The sequence below is a fragment of the Pungitius pungitius genome, chromosome 14 (assembly GCF_949316345.1).
Source record: "Pungitius pungitius chromosome 14, fPunPun2.1, whole genome shotgun sequence".
NCBI lineage: Eukaryota > Metazoa > Chordata > Actinopteri > Perciformes > Gasterosteidae > Pungitius > Pungitius pungitius.
The window spans coordinates 17741899-17756630 of NC_084913.1; the positions used below are offsets into that span (position 1 = coordinate 17741899).

The following is a 14732-nucleotide window of genomic DNA, read 5'->3' on the forward strand; positions in this document are numbered from 1 at the left end:
CTGCAATAAAACACAATATTGATATATATATATATATATATATATATATATATATTTTTCAATTTCAAATGAAAACGTAAAATAACAGAGTTTTCATATTTGTGAGACTGAACTCCGAAGACTATTTTCCCAAGTGTACAAGTCCATACTTGATATTAGGGACCGCCCACTGGCACAGTAAGTATCGTGAAGGTGACGTAATAACGTTCGTCCTACTAAGAAGAGTACAAGGAACAGCTGCTTCGTGTAGAGGCACACAGCAGACAAGTGCAAGATACACCTGATGCACCTCCGTCATCTCTGCACACAGTCTGGAACATTCCCAGGGTGAGAGCAGTGGCTATGGGGGTCCGACTGAGACCCGTGACCCACGGCTGCGAGTAATTAGGGGCCGTCCTAAATACTACTCCTGCGGTCCTTAGTGAAAGGCAACATGGGAATGGCGAGTGCTGGTCTGCTCATGACACTTCAGATACTCCTTGGTTTCTTCTCAAATTGTCTCTTCCTCGCCCTGTACGACTCCGTGGTGCTGGTGAAGGGCGTCGTGTCGCTGCTCAGCTGCTCCCGGTCCGCGGACTGCGGAGCGAGGCGTCGCATGCTTACCTCGGAGGGGGTGCGCTCCATCTGGAATAGCTTCCTTCTTGACGCCTATAAACAGGTAAGGCGTTCTAATTATGGAGATCACACGTCGACCCACTAAGTAGCAGTCTTCTACAGTCCGCAATAAGACGAACACTGTTGTACACTTCACACAAGCACGGCAGAATGTTGATACTCAGAATAATAATGTTTATTACATTGGAGTTAGAAGGAGTTTGTGTGAGATAGAAATGTGCACAGAGAGTGAGAGGGAGTCAGTCCTTTCCAACTATCTGTGATGATAATATTAAGGCCTGAATGCGTTATAAATGTGTAACGATGTATATGAAATAGAGCTGCACATCGTTTAAAATGTATGGTCTAGACCTGTTCTCTAGAAAATGGACCCAGAGATAACTTGTGTTAAGTTTTAGTTCTGAGACTGAAATTAATAGTTGTAGAAAAACAAAAGAGTTTTCTTTATTGGCTTGGTCAATGATAGCACCATCAATATTTTACTAGACTGAATACAATTGGAGGCTCTCGAATTTGCAAGCTTGATTAAACTCCCAATTATTTTTCGAAGTTAATATTAAACTGGTATTCGAAAACAACAAATTTCTGCTGAAAAGTACAAGTAAGTGCTGATACTATTTTATTATTACAGTTTAATTCCAGTTATATATAAAATATTCATGGATCATTATGGTTGATATGAATGCACTTAAGATAAATCAATATTAAACTTTCCATAAATGATTTAATCAGAGGACTACAGGAGGACATTCACACTACAGGGTGACAATTTATTTTTGTAGTGATTACTATATGTGTAATAATTGGTGGAAGGTCCTGATCTGTCATGAAATTTCATTCTACTCATTCATACAAAAATGAAAAAGGAGTTACTTAAAGGATGAAGGTAAAGCTCACTTTAGATCTCTTTGACATGTGCAGTTTGTGAGATTTAATCCCTATTTATTATCGTCTTAGGTGAAAGTTGGCCTCGAGGCACCAAACTCCAAAGTGGTGAAGGTGCCTGACAGCCTTCAAAGAAGCAGTAATCCCAGTAATATGATTCATTTGCCACCTGGTGCCACGATAGCAAATGAAGTTGAGTGCCACCTTCTGGATTTTGAGTCATCTGACCGCCCTCTGGTGGTCAATTTTGGCTCAGCTACTTGACCCCCGTTCATCAGCCATCTGCCAGCTTTCCGGCAGTTGGTGGAGGACTTCAGTGACGTAGCAAATTTTTTGTTAGTATACATAGATGAGGCTCATCCGTCTGATGGATGGGAGGCACCTGCTGTGGGGTCTTGTTCCTTTGATGTCCCAAAACACCAGAACCTGGGAGAGAGGTTGGGAGCGGCACGCAAGCTCATTGAGCATTTTGCCCTGCCACCACAGTGTCAGCTGGTAGCAGACTGCATGGACAACAATGCTAATGTGGCTTATGGTGTGTCCAATGAACGAGTGTGTATAGTAAAACAGAGAAAGATTGCCTACCTGGGCGGCAAGGGGCCTTTTTTTTACAACCTGAAGGATGTGCAACATTGGTTGGAACAGAGCTACGGTAAACGTTTTTCAAGGACAAGTGCAGAAAAGGACCCATATTTCAAAAAAGGAAATAATAGATCAATCAGTTTTGTCTAAGTATAACGATCAAAAGTTTTTATCTTCTAAAAAGCTGTAATGAATTAAGTTCTTGAATTGAGGAGTGACTTCTTTAACTTTTGAAATCAGGCCAATTTTCATACATTTGAAATTATATTATATTATATTAACTCAGTTCATTGCATTTTATTAATGTCCTTTTTTCCGTGTCACTTTGTACAAAAACAAAGTCAATGGAAAGTCAATTAGGACCATGCTTCAACACACAAATCAACCGCCTCCATGTGACCAAGCAATGGTCAGAGCTAGTGACGTGGTCTTCGGAATGGCTCCAACAAACTAATGCCTTTCAATCTCAAGACACTAATTTATTATCACATGATCCAAAGTGTTGTTTTGGGGTGTTTTTTTGCCTTATCCTTTTGTTTTGTGACTATTTCAGGAACTGCTATGAGAATATGAATGTGTAACGTGCAGCATATTGATTGGAGGCGTCAGTATATCAGCTTCATCTGTATTTCTGCTACTTCTGTTGAAAATCATGCCTCAACAATGTTTAATTGTTAATTTATCTACCCTCTTTTTTTCCTTGGATATTTTCTTTTTATACACTACATACTAACCATTGTCTCCATTTGACAGCTCTGTGATTATGAAACATATTTTACATATTTTTTGCCTTAGTTTCTTTAAGCCACTGGTAGTGTTCTTGTTTACACTATTGATTTGAAGTAGATATTATGTGGCTTTTCTAATGTAAAAATCAAGTGATGTCTGTGTAGCAATCATTCATGTGCTACCAGGACGAAAACAATGCATAGAAAGCAACCCTTTAGCATCATTCTACCACCACCATGCTTCATAGTGGTCATGGCATTTTTTAACGACATGCAGCAGTCAGACAAAGTGTTTTGTCAAATAGAGAGAAAGCCCTTTTTTGGTCTCATCAGACCATTGTACCTGAATCTATAGTCCAGATGTAATGTGAGCAGCTGTCTCTTTACTCCTACAAAGCCAGATGCAGCTTCATGGTGTAGTCAGGACACTGAAGCCTTCATAAAAGCCCCAATACAGCTACTCTGACATACTTTTGCCGTGGGCTTACCCTAATTAGCTGTTTTGGAGGAGCCTGTAAGTAACACCTGTAGACACTAGTCAGGGGTTAAAAAGCAGCATTCCAAAGGCACGGATGATGGTATGCACTATATCATCAGCATCACATATTATTTTTAAAGGCAATGATTAGCATTTGGCTTTATAAGTTTAAATCTTAGGAGTCACATGAAACCATTAATGAAACCATTAACTTGAACCTGTCAAATGTTGTTTGTCATGTGAAAAGAGCATCAAAGCCCCATTGGAAACACAGATATTTTTCTCTTGTTGCAGTGACAACGGTGTTATAATGAAAGCCTTTGACGAAAGGGTCCCCGACTCAGTCTCTGGTTGGATAGTGAACTGCACCTAGTCAAAATTCAACAGAACCATTGCATCTGATTTAATTGACCATCTGCTAAATGATTTATGTCTCGTGATTGATAGCTGTTTCAAATGTCATTTACTGCACTTTTTCATTACTGCATTGAGCAATGCATATTGTCATAATAAAGAGAAATAAAGGAGAATGATAAAACTGCTTTAAATATTGTCTGCATGTCTCAAATGAATCTTGTATGTCAGAAAGAGAGGAAAAAAATAAAATAAAAATTTTGTAGAATTAAACACATTTTTGCATGAAAAATCAAGCTGAATTGGAATTTGGGTTCGTAAGTGGTAAATTGTTTTCAACAAGCACACCCTGTTTGACCTACATGTGTGTGTAAAAGGGAGACTTAACAAAGGGTCTCTTGGGACCATTCTATAAAATGCACAGGAATTTTCGCCCCAGGCTCAGCGCTTGGTCCTGATGGTGTTCAGGGTGTTAGAGCTGCTGGACCTGAGGCAAGTGAATGGGGCGTGGAGAGGAAAGGAGGGGCCAGGTTGTTTAGGGCTTTGTAGGTGATGAGTAATATTTTGTAGTCTATCCTGTATTTTCCCCTGGAGCCAGTGGAGGTTGTGTTAATGGCGGCGGGTGGGTGTGAGCAGTCGAGCGGCAGAGTTCTGAACATAGTGCAGTTTGTTGAGGATTTTGTTGGGAGAGCGGTACAGTTGTTGCAGTAGTTGAGTCTGGAGGTTATGAGGGCATGGATGAGAATTTGGGAGGTGGCAGAGGAGAGAGAGGGCTTAAGTCGTGCAATGTTCCGGAGGTGGCAGACGGCAGTCTTGATGATGTGGTTGTCATGGGGTAGTAAAGAAAGGGTGGGATGTAGTTACTTGATAAGATTGTAATGCTAATAAATTTTAATTTGGCTTAATAGCTTCCCCAACATAAATGAATTTAAGCAGCCCCAGAAACTACTGTGATCATGCTCTTATCCGTTGGTTCCTTTTTGCTTTGTTTTGATTATAGGCATTGCAAAAAAGGAGCCCTCACATAAATATGTGGAAGTGAAAGACACAAACTGCTCCAGAAAATTCTCTCCCAGGTCAGAGTGCTCCTGCTTCCCACACCAAAAACTGTTTGTGTGGATGTTGCAAACTTCATCAAGAGGGCACTGATGAAAGCAGAGGTCGGTGCAGAGTCACTGCTCCACAGCTTTGCTTCCTCTAGGAAGCCAACGCCTTGTCATGTCAGGTCTAAAGGCCTAAACGTTTTTTAGAAGACTCAGATGTTTTATTTTATGTACTGTTCCTGTTTTACCTTTAAACATTGATCATTCTTTGATGTTAGCAACCCCACTCCACAAATCATCTCTGAATGATGGATTGATCTGATTGCATTCCTGAAGAAGTGTAAAACTCTTACAGACTAGGTCCCCACCACAAACATACAGGTTACGTTCTTTACAATACGTGTCATTTAACTGACACTTTAATCCAAAGCAATTTACATTGCATTATAACCTATGTGTGATGGGTAGAGCTCTCCGTCCCTCCTGCCTGTTTGACCACACCACCCTAATTGGTGATTTCTAACAGGTGTGAACAGGTGCCCTTTATATGTAGGTTTTCGCCCCAGTAGAGCTAGAGGGGGGCTTGGTGTAGGGCTCCCATGGCATCAGTGCAGCACTCGCCATGTGTAGATGGGTGCCTGTTTAGAGCGAAATTTACAGGTATATCTGGTTTTTGAAGCAGTGGTTTTCTTATTGTTTCATGTTTTAATATGCTCTTTTAGCAGTGTGTCAATGTTTATTGGAGTTATTTACCTTTGTCTCTTGTAACAGGAACGGAAGTGATGTTCGGGTGTTGCAGTGCCGAGCCCTAGTCACTGCTGTTTTTGCCCTTGTTTGAAATATATTTTGTGAACCTATGGTTACCTTGTTTATGTAGTATTTTGATCATGAATCGTTAATTTGTTTTTCCCCAGTAAGTGTCTTTTTGTTTCTTTTTCATAAACCAACTGTTACCGTGTCCTATACTAGGGCCTCCTCAATGCCAGTGCAGGTGGGCATATCGTAGGCTTATAGGTGGAGGCTCACAAGGTGGAGGGCTCCCTCAGTTTATTTTGAATGTTTGCTGTGTCCTAATTTCTTTTGATTTGATGATTTTTCCCTTTTACCTGGTGGTGGCCCCCTTTTCCCTTTCACTCCCCCACCCCTGTAGGCATTTCGGGTGGCCACCTTGTGCTGGTAGAGTACCTCAGTATAGTGATCTATAGTATATTTTGTATAATTTTTTTTTTGGATTGACCATGTTTTCAATATTAAACTTACCTGTAAATAAAAAATGACATTGTTTCAAAACTAGAAATTCACCTCTCTGCTCCTTATTATAACGAACCGTTCAGTATTCTTTGGGTGAGAGTCCCAAAGTGGCGTTGTCACCATTGTGATCAGGCGCACAGCCGCCCCGGTTAAATATGCATAACATTCTGCCTGGGGAGCAGTTAGGGGTCAGGTGTCCTGCTCAGGGACACTTTGACATGGCACATGGGGCAGCCGGGATTTGAAACGCCAACCTTGCAGCTCTCAGCACATCACACCACTCCATTCGCCACCATCGCCTCATCTCTTTAACAAGTTTTTTTTCAAACAAACGTTTCAGTGGGATTTCATCCCTAATTCACTTTCTTCACCAGAGTTGTTGAGCTATCTCACCTCACGTGTTTGCATGGATCTTGGTTATATCTGCACCCTGGTTCTGCCTCCTGCCATGGACCTGGTGACACCTACCGCTTCTAACACCATTATTATTCCAAATACTCTCACTCTCACTGTCAACATTAACTTTATCTTCCACTGAGTATTTGTGCCTTGATGGTGGTTGTCCCTGCATTAGTCCTGCTGCATACACTTGGCTTGCTATAATATTTGTATCATTTCTGTTGTAGGAATTAAATGTATTGTACATATTGTACATCATTCATTCAGTAGTCATGACATCCATTGCAGTCTCTCCATCCTGGTGGAGGCATGGAGGCATCCTCCTCTGATGTTTTCCCTAATTTTCCTTTTTTTTGGAGAGTTTTTCCAGTGCCAATGTGAGGGATTTGAGACAGAGGATGTTACATGTGTACAGACTGTAAAGCCCTCTGAGGCGAAATTGTAATTTGCAATTTAGAGATTCTTAAAAATAAATTGAATTGAATCCCTCAGAAACAAGGGACATCCTTTAATCGACCCACATCCAGAACGGACCTCTGGTGGTTGTGTGTGGGTAGAATTAAATATCTATATTTTACCAGTATGTCAACTTATGCAAACTATCCGCACAGACCTGCTTGACAAAGATCCAAAGGAGCACCTCCTTAGGAGACTTTTTGATATACATGAGCATTTACAATTTAAAAAAATATTCAGTTGGGAAACTCATTTGCCACCAAGAAACATTCCCTGAAACAATAAACACAGTGCGCAGCACTACAAATAATACCTTAGTAACAGCACAAAAAAGCCATCTAAAGCATGACTGAACAACATGAATCCACATCTCAAGGTAAAAAAGAAGCTATTGGAATACATAAACGTGTGCCTAAAGATTTGTAAGCCTGGAACAAGATCTTAGCTGGATTTGAAACCCCTTTTTCCTTGTGGTCAACAATTCATTGATTGGATGTATAACATATTAATCAATCATTGTTTAAAACCAGCCTTACAGCTGGGCAAATTAGAATGGCCTTAGACATGATCTTGGCTGATAAAAGGCGTGGTTGCTAAATGTTTGGATTCGCTTGTTGTACTTTCACCCCTAACAAAACCCTGGATTGGTCAGTGCCCGAAGCGGCGGCTGGACAGCTTTAAGCCAGATAGCTTGTAGATAACTCCGGAATCAACATTCACCTCACAAACTGGTAAGACTGTATATTTAAGAAACGGAAAAATGATATCTTGACCATTATAATCTTTTTCGTGTTGTCACCAGTCTTAACCCTATGTGGTTGCTGCTACACCTTCTGCCTACGCAGACTCCTGCAAAGAGTATTAGATACAGCACCAAGTTAGACAATAATTCAGGAAATCCAACTTTAAATGCAATCCAAACAAGTTTTGATTAGGTAATAATATGGTGATGTACATACCCATTGTAGAGAATCCCTGTCCGGTATTCTTCGTGAGGCAGGCCCCTCTCTGGAGGTCAGTCGTCAAAATAAAACTGAATAATTGGTTCAATTACAATTAAAGATGTTTTTCTCCTACAGAACCTATATATGGAATTCCTGTCAGGTCCACCTCGTGAGGCAGGCCCCTCTGTGGAGGTCCGTCGTCAAAATGAATCTGAAAAGATGTTCATTTAAAATCAACTCAATATTCATTCTGTAACAAAGTTTTAAACAAAACCCAGTGCAGTGTGAATCACAAACAAACATAATCAATTGAATTAAGCCTAAACGTGATTGAACCCGGCAGTCTGGGGTTACCCAGTTCAGCTGCCCGACCCATTCCCTGAGAGTCTCAATATTTTCAAAGTCCAGTGTTTACGTTTCAGTGTAATTCCGCCATTTGGTTCAATCGTCATCAGAACCATTTAGCCCGAGGATTGGTTGAGAGCTTCCATGCGTCATCAGCTCAGGAATTGGCTGAGACTGCAACCACCATCTCCACACCTCCAATCAAATTTCCTGTTTCCTGGCTTTCACTACTCACTACTGTACTATTGCGCCCCACATGTAATGCCCCGCCTCTACCCTATGTAGAGTAAATAACTCCAATAAACATTGACACTGCTAAAAGTGCATGTTAAAACATGAAACAATAAGAAAACCACTGCTTCAAAAACCAGACATACCTTTAAATTTTGCTCAAACAGGCACCCATCTGCATATGTCGAGTGCTGCACCTATGCCGTGGGAGCCCTACAACAAGCCCCCCTCTAGCTCTACCGGGGCAAAAACTTGCATTTAAAGAGCACCTGGTCACACCTGTTAGACATCACCAATTAAGGTGGTGTGGCCAAACAGGCAGGGGGGAAGGAGAGCTCTACCCATCACAATCTACCCCCCATTTTCTGTCGGCGACCCGCCGATAATAAAAAACAAACAAAGAATCAGCCCTAAAACAAAAATAAAGCACGGTTTCAAGGGAAACTACTTCCACAGCCTAGGAATGGCAGAGAGCATATTACCTGACCCAGTTACCCGATAAGTTGCAGCCTCTCTCCCGCTTCTCCATGCTGGCAAAGGGAGATTATGGGGGTTTGGGTGTGTCCCAGCTGTCTCACGCTGGCTTCGACGAAGGGGCACTGCAATGGATCCTTCCATAGGGTCAGCATTATCCATATCCACTGGGGATATAGTGCCAGCAATAGGTTCAGCTGGTGCAGGTGGTTGAGGAGGGGAAACCAAGGGCTCTAGCGTAGCTGTCACTGGTTGGGGAACAATCCACCATTCACCATTCGGTTCGCAATCTCCTCCATTGGTAGTTGATCTCCCTTGCTCCCCAGAGTCTGGTTCACTGATAGGGGTGGTAAGTGGGATTGGTCGCAGGAGAGTTTGATGGACATGCTTTATTTTTTCTGCGTTATCCAGGGGTGCGATAGAATACACTGCTCCACCATCAGAAGGGGCCTTGACAACTTTGTACCTCCGGGGACGCCAAATGTCCTGAATCTTCACTCTGCCTCGAGCACTGTTGTCTTTCAAGTAGACCATTTCACCCTCTGTCAGGTTGCCACCAGCCACATGTTGGTCATGTCGTTCCTTCCTGAGGCGAGATGCTGCTTGGATCCTTTCCTTGGCCCCATCAAAGGCAGTCTGGAAGCGCATTTGATGTTCTTGCAACCAATCACCGACAGTACCTCCAATTGGTTCCTGAATCTTGCCAAGGAGAAAATCAACAGGAAGTTGGGGTTCTTGGCCAAACATTAGAAGGTATGGTGACTCACCAGTGGTTTGATGGGTGGTCGTGTTGTAGGAGAAGGTAACTTGTGGGAGGTAGCTGGGCCAATCTGGCTTCTTGACAGGTGGAAGAGCCTGTAATAGGCCATGTAAGGTCCTATTAAACCTCTCACATTGGCCGTTCCCCTGGGGGTAGTATGGCGTGGTGCGTGTTTTTTTTATGCCATAGAAACTGCAAAGCTGCTGGATTAACAAGCTCTCAAAGTTCCGGCCTTGATCCGAATGTATTCGGGCTGGCACCCCAAACATTTAAAACCATTCCCGGACCAGTACCCCTGCCACAGTGGAGGCCCTTTGATCACAGGTCGGGACAGCTTGAGTGAATTTGGAGAAAACATCAGTCATAATGAGAACTTGTTCTCTTCCATCGCGAGCACGTTCTAGCAGAGAAAAGTCAATGGCTAAGATTTGATCTGGTCGGGAAGCTACCAGATGGCCCATGGGTGTTTTCACAGCAGGGTGTACGGGTTTGGCCAGGGTGCATCGTTCACATTTTTGACACCAGTCCTTGACATCCTTATACAGACCTGGCCAGATTAGTAGTTCTCTCCACTCCTTGATGTCCATGACCCTGATGAAGTTGCTGGAGAACCTGCTCCCGCAGGGAGGCTGGCAGCAGCAGCTGATGAATATCTTCTCCACCATCTGGACGGTGAATGCGACGATATAGGAGCCCCTCCTTCTCCACCATCCTATTTCACTGTCGCACCAGTTACTGGTTTCCAAAGAGCCTGGTGTTCCTTCTTGTCTGGGGGGTGTTTACAGCACCAAAACTGAAGGAAGCTTCTCAACACTGGATCTGCATGCTGGAGATGGAAGGGCAAACACAGACATCTGGGTTACCTGTACTGAAGGTTCAACCTTGCTCATCAGGAATTCTCGGAGGGCAGTTCCTAGGAGGAATGTCCCCAGATCAGGCGGTGTATTGCCATGGTGATGCTGCCTGGAAAGAGACATTAGAGCGACCCGAGCGATACCGAATGGAGAAGTCAAAAGCTGCTAGTTGAGCCGCCCAACGGGTTGTTATCAGTCCATACAACACATTTTTGACCTAACAAATAGTCCCGAAATTTTTCAGCCATTGCCCATTTTAGGCCCAAAACTCAGGCCCCATGGAGCTGTAATTGGGCATTTTTTGCTCTGCTGGGGTCAGGGTTCTGCTGGCATATGCTACCGGCCTCACTGAGGCTAGCGTCCACCTCTAGAATGAAAGGCAGAGAAAAATCAGCATACGCCAACACAGGGGCACTGATTAATCTGGATTTAAGGTCCTGGAAGCTCTCTCACATTGTTCAGTCCAAAGCTCCCCAATTATCTTCCGAGATGCTTTTTTTGTGCGAGCGTCTGTCATGTCGGCTACAAGGCGATGTAGGGGGGCTGCAATATTTGCAAAACCCTCCAGAAAACGTCGATAGTAGGTACAAAAGCCTAAAAATGGCCGTGTGGAAGAGAAGACAATCACATCATCCAGGTATAGTAACAGTGTCTGAAAATGCTGTGCACCAAAGATCCATTCCATTAACCTCTGAAATGTACCAGGCGCATTACAGAGGCCGAAGGGCATGCGATTAAACTCAAACAAGCCGAAAGGTGTACAAAAGGCTGATTTTGCCCTATCTTTCTTTGCGACCGGTACCTGGTTATAGCCGCTTGCCAAATCCATAGTTGAGAACCAACGTGCCCCTGCCAGGGCATCGAGGGACTCCTCTATCCGAGGTAAAGGAAAGGCATCCCTGCGCGTCTTGCTGTTGAGTTGACGATAATCCACACACATCCGTAGGCTTCCATCCTTCTTTTTGACGAGGACTATTGGGGACGCGTATGGACTGCAACTTTCTCGGATTATCTGGGTCTCTAAGATCTGGTTGATATGGGCTTTAACAGAATCATAATCTGAGGGGGGGATTCTCCTAAACCTCTGTCGCACAGGCACATCATCTAGCAATGGGATTTCATGCTCTATAAGGTTAGTACATCCCAGATCCCCTTCAAATGCCGAAAAAACAGCATGATGTTTCTCAAACATGGACCATATCTTAGCCTGTTCTGCCTCTGGAACATTGCTAAGATCAAGAGAAGCTAGGGTATCAGAGATGTTTTTCACCTGCCCTGTCTGAGAACTCATGGTGGCCAGGGTACCCATTCCTGCTGGCTTCCTGGGGACCTCGTTGATGCCTGTAGGTAAACTCACTATCTGGGCCTGGTTTAACGTCCCTAGGGCACAGCGGGGGTAACGTTTAGCATCAGTGTCACCAACATTCACAACTGGGATGTAAGCAGTACCATGATGCACTGTGACCATAGCAAGAGATACTAACAAATCGTCAGGAAGGGCTTCTTGGTTGGCAAAAGGTTCATACAAAGCCTGGAAAGGCGGAAAACGTTTCTGCGAACAGGTTGCGGCCACCAATTTAACTGTCCCCCCGGTTATGTAAACTGGATGTTTCCCTCTCACCCTAGCAACGCCAATGGCACCTGTTGCAGGTCTGGCCCGGGCCTCGTGACACTTTTGGAAAGCTTTCTTCCATGCCTCAGGAGCCTCCTTCACAAGTGGGACATCAAAAAGGGATGAGGCATGTTGCCCGAACAACTCTGCATAAGATTCACGTAATACATTCATGCCTAAGACACCAGGAATGTCAGATTCGGGCGAAGAACCAGGAGGATCCTTGACCACTAGAATCCCCCTTTTGGAAATAACTGTACCCCCTACAGAAACATCAAGCTCTACATACCCCACATATGGAATGCTAAGTCCATTAGCCGCTGTAAGTTGTAGCCATTAGCCATTGGCCTGGGGAGAGTTGCCGAAATGCTGGTGGAAAAAGGACTCCTTAATTGTGGAGACCATGGACCCGGTATCCAGTATACAGTCTACCTCAACCCCACCAATGCTCACTGCAACATGTGGACAAGGACTAACAAGTTGAGAGAGACACTGTTCGTCTACTGGATAACATGAACCTGTAATGCCCCCTTCTGAATCGTGGTTCTGCAAAAGAGAGGGCATTAGTTTTCCGACGGCTGATTTTGAGCAGTTGACCTTTGCATAGGATGCGACTGGGGGCGCTGTTGCTGAACAGGGACCCTTGCATTATCGCAATTACGAGCAAAATGCCCTTGTTGTACCTTAAGCATCTCTTTTATCTCAGCCATTTCACTTTGAGATGATGTACTCTTCTGCTCCGACACCCTTGAAATGTGGGTAGCACAGATGGAGGGGATTGAAAAACTGCGGGGCCTACTTTACAGCTGTCTACCTTCCCTCTCCCATCTGACCGCCTCACCTCGCACATCCAAGATGGTAACCAATGGCTTAGCACGTACAACCTGTTTTAAAGCTCTGCGGAGATCTGAATCATTAACATGTTCAACAAACTGATATCTCAATAGAATGGCAAAGTTAGGTATAGCCTGAGGAGCATTCCTCGTGATTTTTTCCATAAGCTCAAATAAAGCATTAGAGTAGTCCTGCAAAGACTCACCCTCTAGCTGTTTTCTGGAGAAGAAATCCTTTATGTAAAGCAACATAAGACAGTGAACATCCATACACTTCCTGCAGTATAGTCAAAACTTTCTCTGGATCCTCACGATCTTGTAGGGTCTATACTTGATCTCATCTTTGGCAGACCCCTCCAAATGATCGTAAATAAAATAGGCCTGATCTATGCGAGCTAAATGCCTGGCCCGCATGCTAGCACGGACCTCTTGGACCCATTCCACTACTCCCATACCCACATTCCCCCTAAACATGGGGCACTTCCTTTCTCTGGGGATGTAGAGGAGGCGTTTAGGCGCTGCACCAGGGAGACCAGCAGATCCACAGGGGCCAGGAAGTTCGGAAGAGCCAGGAATCAAGCTTGCTGGACGCGCTTGCGTTGCTGAAAGTTCTTGTGAAAGTTGTTCATTTTGAGCCCTGAGTTGAATCACCAAGTCCCGTAAGTCCATCTGGCCTTCCTCCATATCTATAGACTTGGGTGAATTTGGCACCTGGGAGCCAACAGGGATACAGGTTCCTCTCCCTCTTTAAGAAGAACCTTCGGCCAACTGCTGTTTTTGCCCAAACAAATAAGCTATCCGAAAAATATACACATGGGGGAGTCCTACATAAAGCCCCCCTCTAACTCTACTGGGGCAAAAACTTGCATTTAAAGAGCACCTGGTCACACCTGTTAGACATCACCAATTAAGGTGGTGTGGCCAAACAGGCAGGGGGGAGGGAGAGCTCTACCCATCACACAGTCATAAAAGCCATTACCCCGGGGCTATATGAAATATCATAGAAATGAAAACGACTTGACTCTCTCAAAGATAAAGACTATTAGATAGTTTGCGAGGAAAACGAGTCAGAGGAGCAGTATAGTCCTAATTTGATGAGTAAGAAAATCCTGAGGTCCATGGACACATGGCTGTTGAGTGATGACATTAAGTTTCGGATAAAGCCTTTCCTCGATGACCCAGCGGTCATCATTGAAATGCTAATGAGGCAGAGAGACTTAACAAACTCAAGAAGTCAACTGTCAAGTTACTCTGTGTCAATTACGTGCTAGTGTTTCAGGTGAGGCAGCAAGCAGCCAGCAAACCTCTATTCCAAACAATGCACAAGCTGAGAGGAACATCCATGATCTGAAAGAAAAGCCTCTGACGACCAGCCCCACTTCAGAGAATGAGATCCCTAAAATCGAGATAGAATTGAAAACAGAAATAGCAGAAATGGAAAAATGTTGGAATGAAATGGAAGAATGTTGGCTTCAATGACTAAATACACAAAACCATACAGGAGACAGACAATGGTCCTAGAAGAGAGGCTGCAGGATCTACCAGGACAACGGTGAAGGAGAAAGCTGCAAGGGACTATCAAGGGACCCACACTAACCCAACAACAGAAGATTACCATGAAGCAAAAACAGATGTGCAACCACTGTATAACTCCTTTTTCAATATAATTTGGTGGTGATTAAAAACGAATATAGATATCTGAAAGTTGGAAAAATTGCAATAATGTTCAACGTTCAGTCATCAGTCAGTATTACTAGGATGACAGATATTCGGTGCTCCTTCACACAGAGGCACATCGTGTTGTCGCCCAGAGCCCGGCCTCCCTGTTTTAGGAAGTTTATCTTTCTTCTATCGACACATAACACTGTGTATGTTGTCAATTCTGTCT

General features: G+C 43.8%; 1 protein-coding gene across 1 annotated transcript; it reads left to right on the plus strand.

The window, feature by feature from the left end:
- Positions 1 to 189: 189 nt before the first annotated feature.
- On the plus strand, positions 190 to 5613 carry dio2 (iodothyronine deiodinase 2). The gene is made up of 2 exons (XM_037485965.2): positions 190 to 658; positions 1573 to 5613. Exons 1-2 carry the CDS (start codon positions 434 to 436, stop codon positions 2230 to 2232), a joined length of 885 nt encoding a protein of 294 aa, XP_037341862.1. The 5' UTR covers positions 190 to 433; the 3' UTR covers positions 2233 to 5613.
- The last annotated feature ends 9119 nt before the right edge of the window (positions 5614 to 14732 follow it).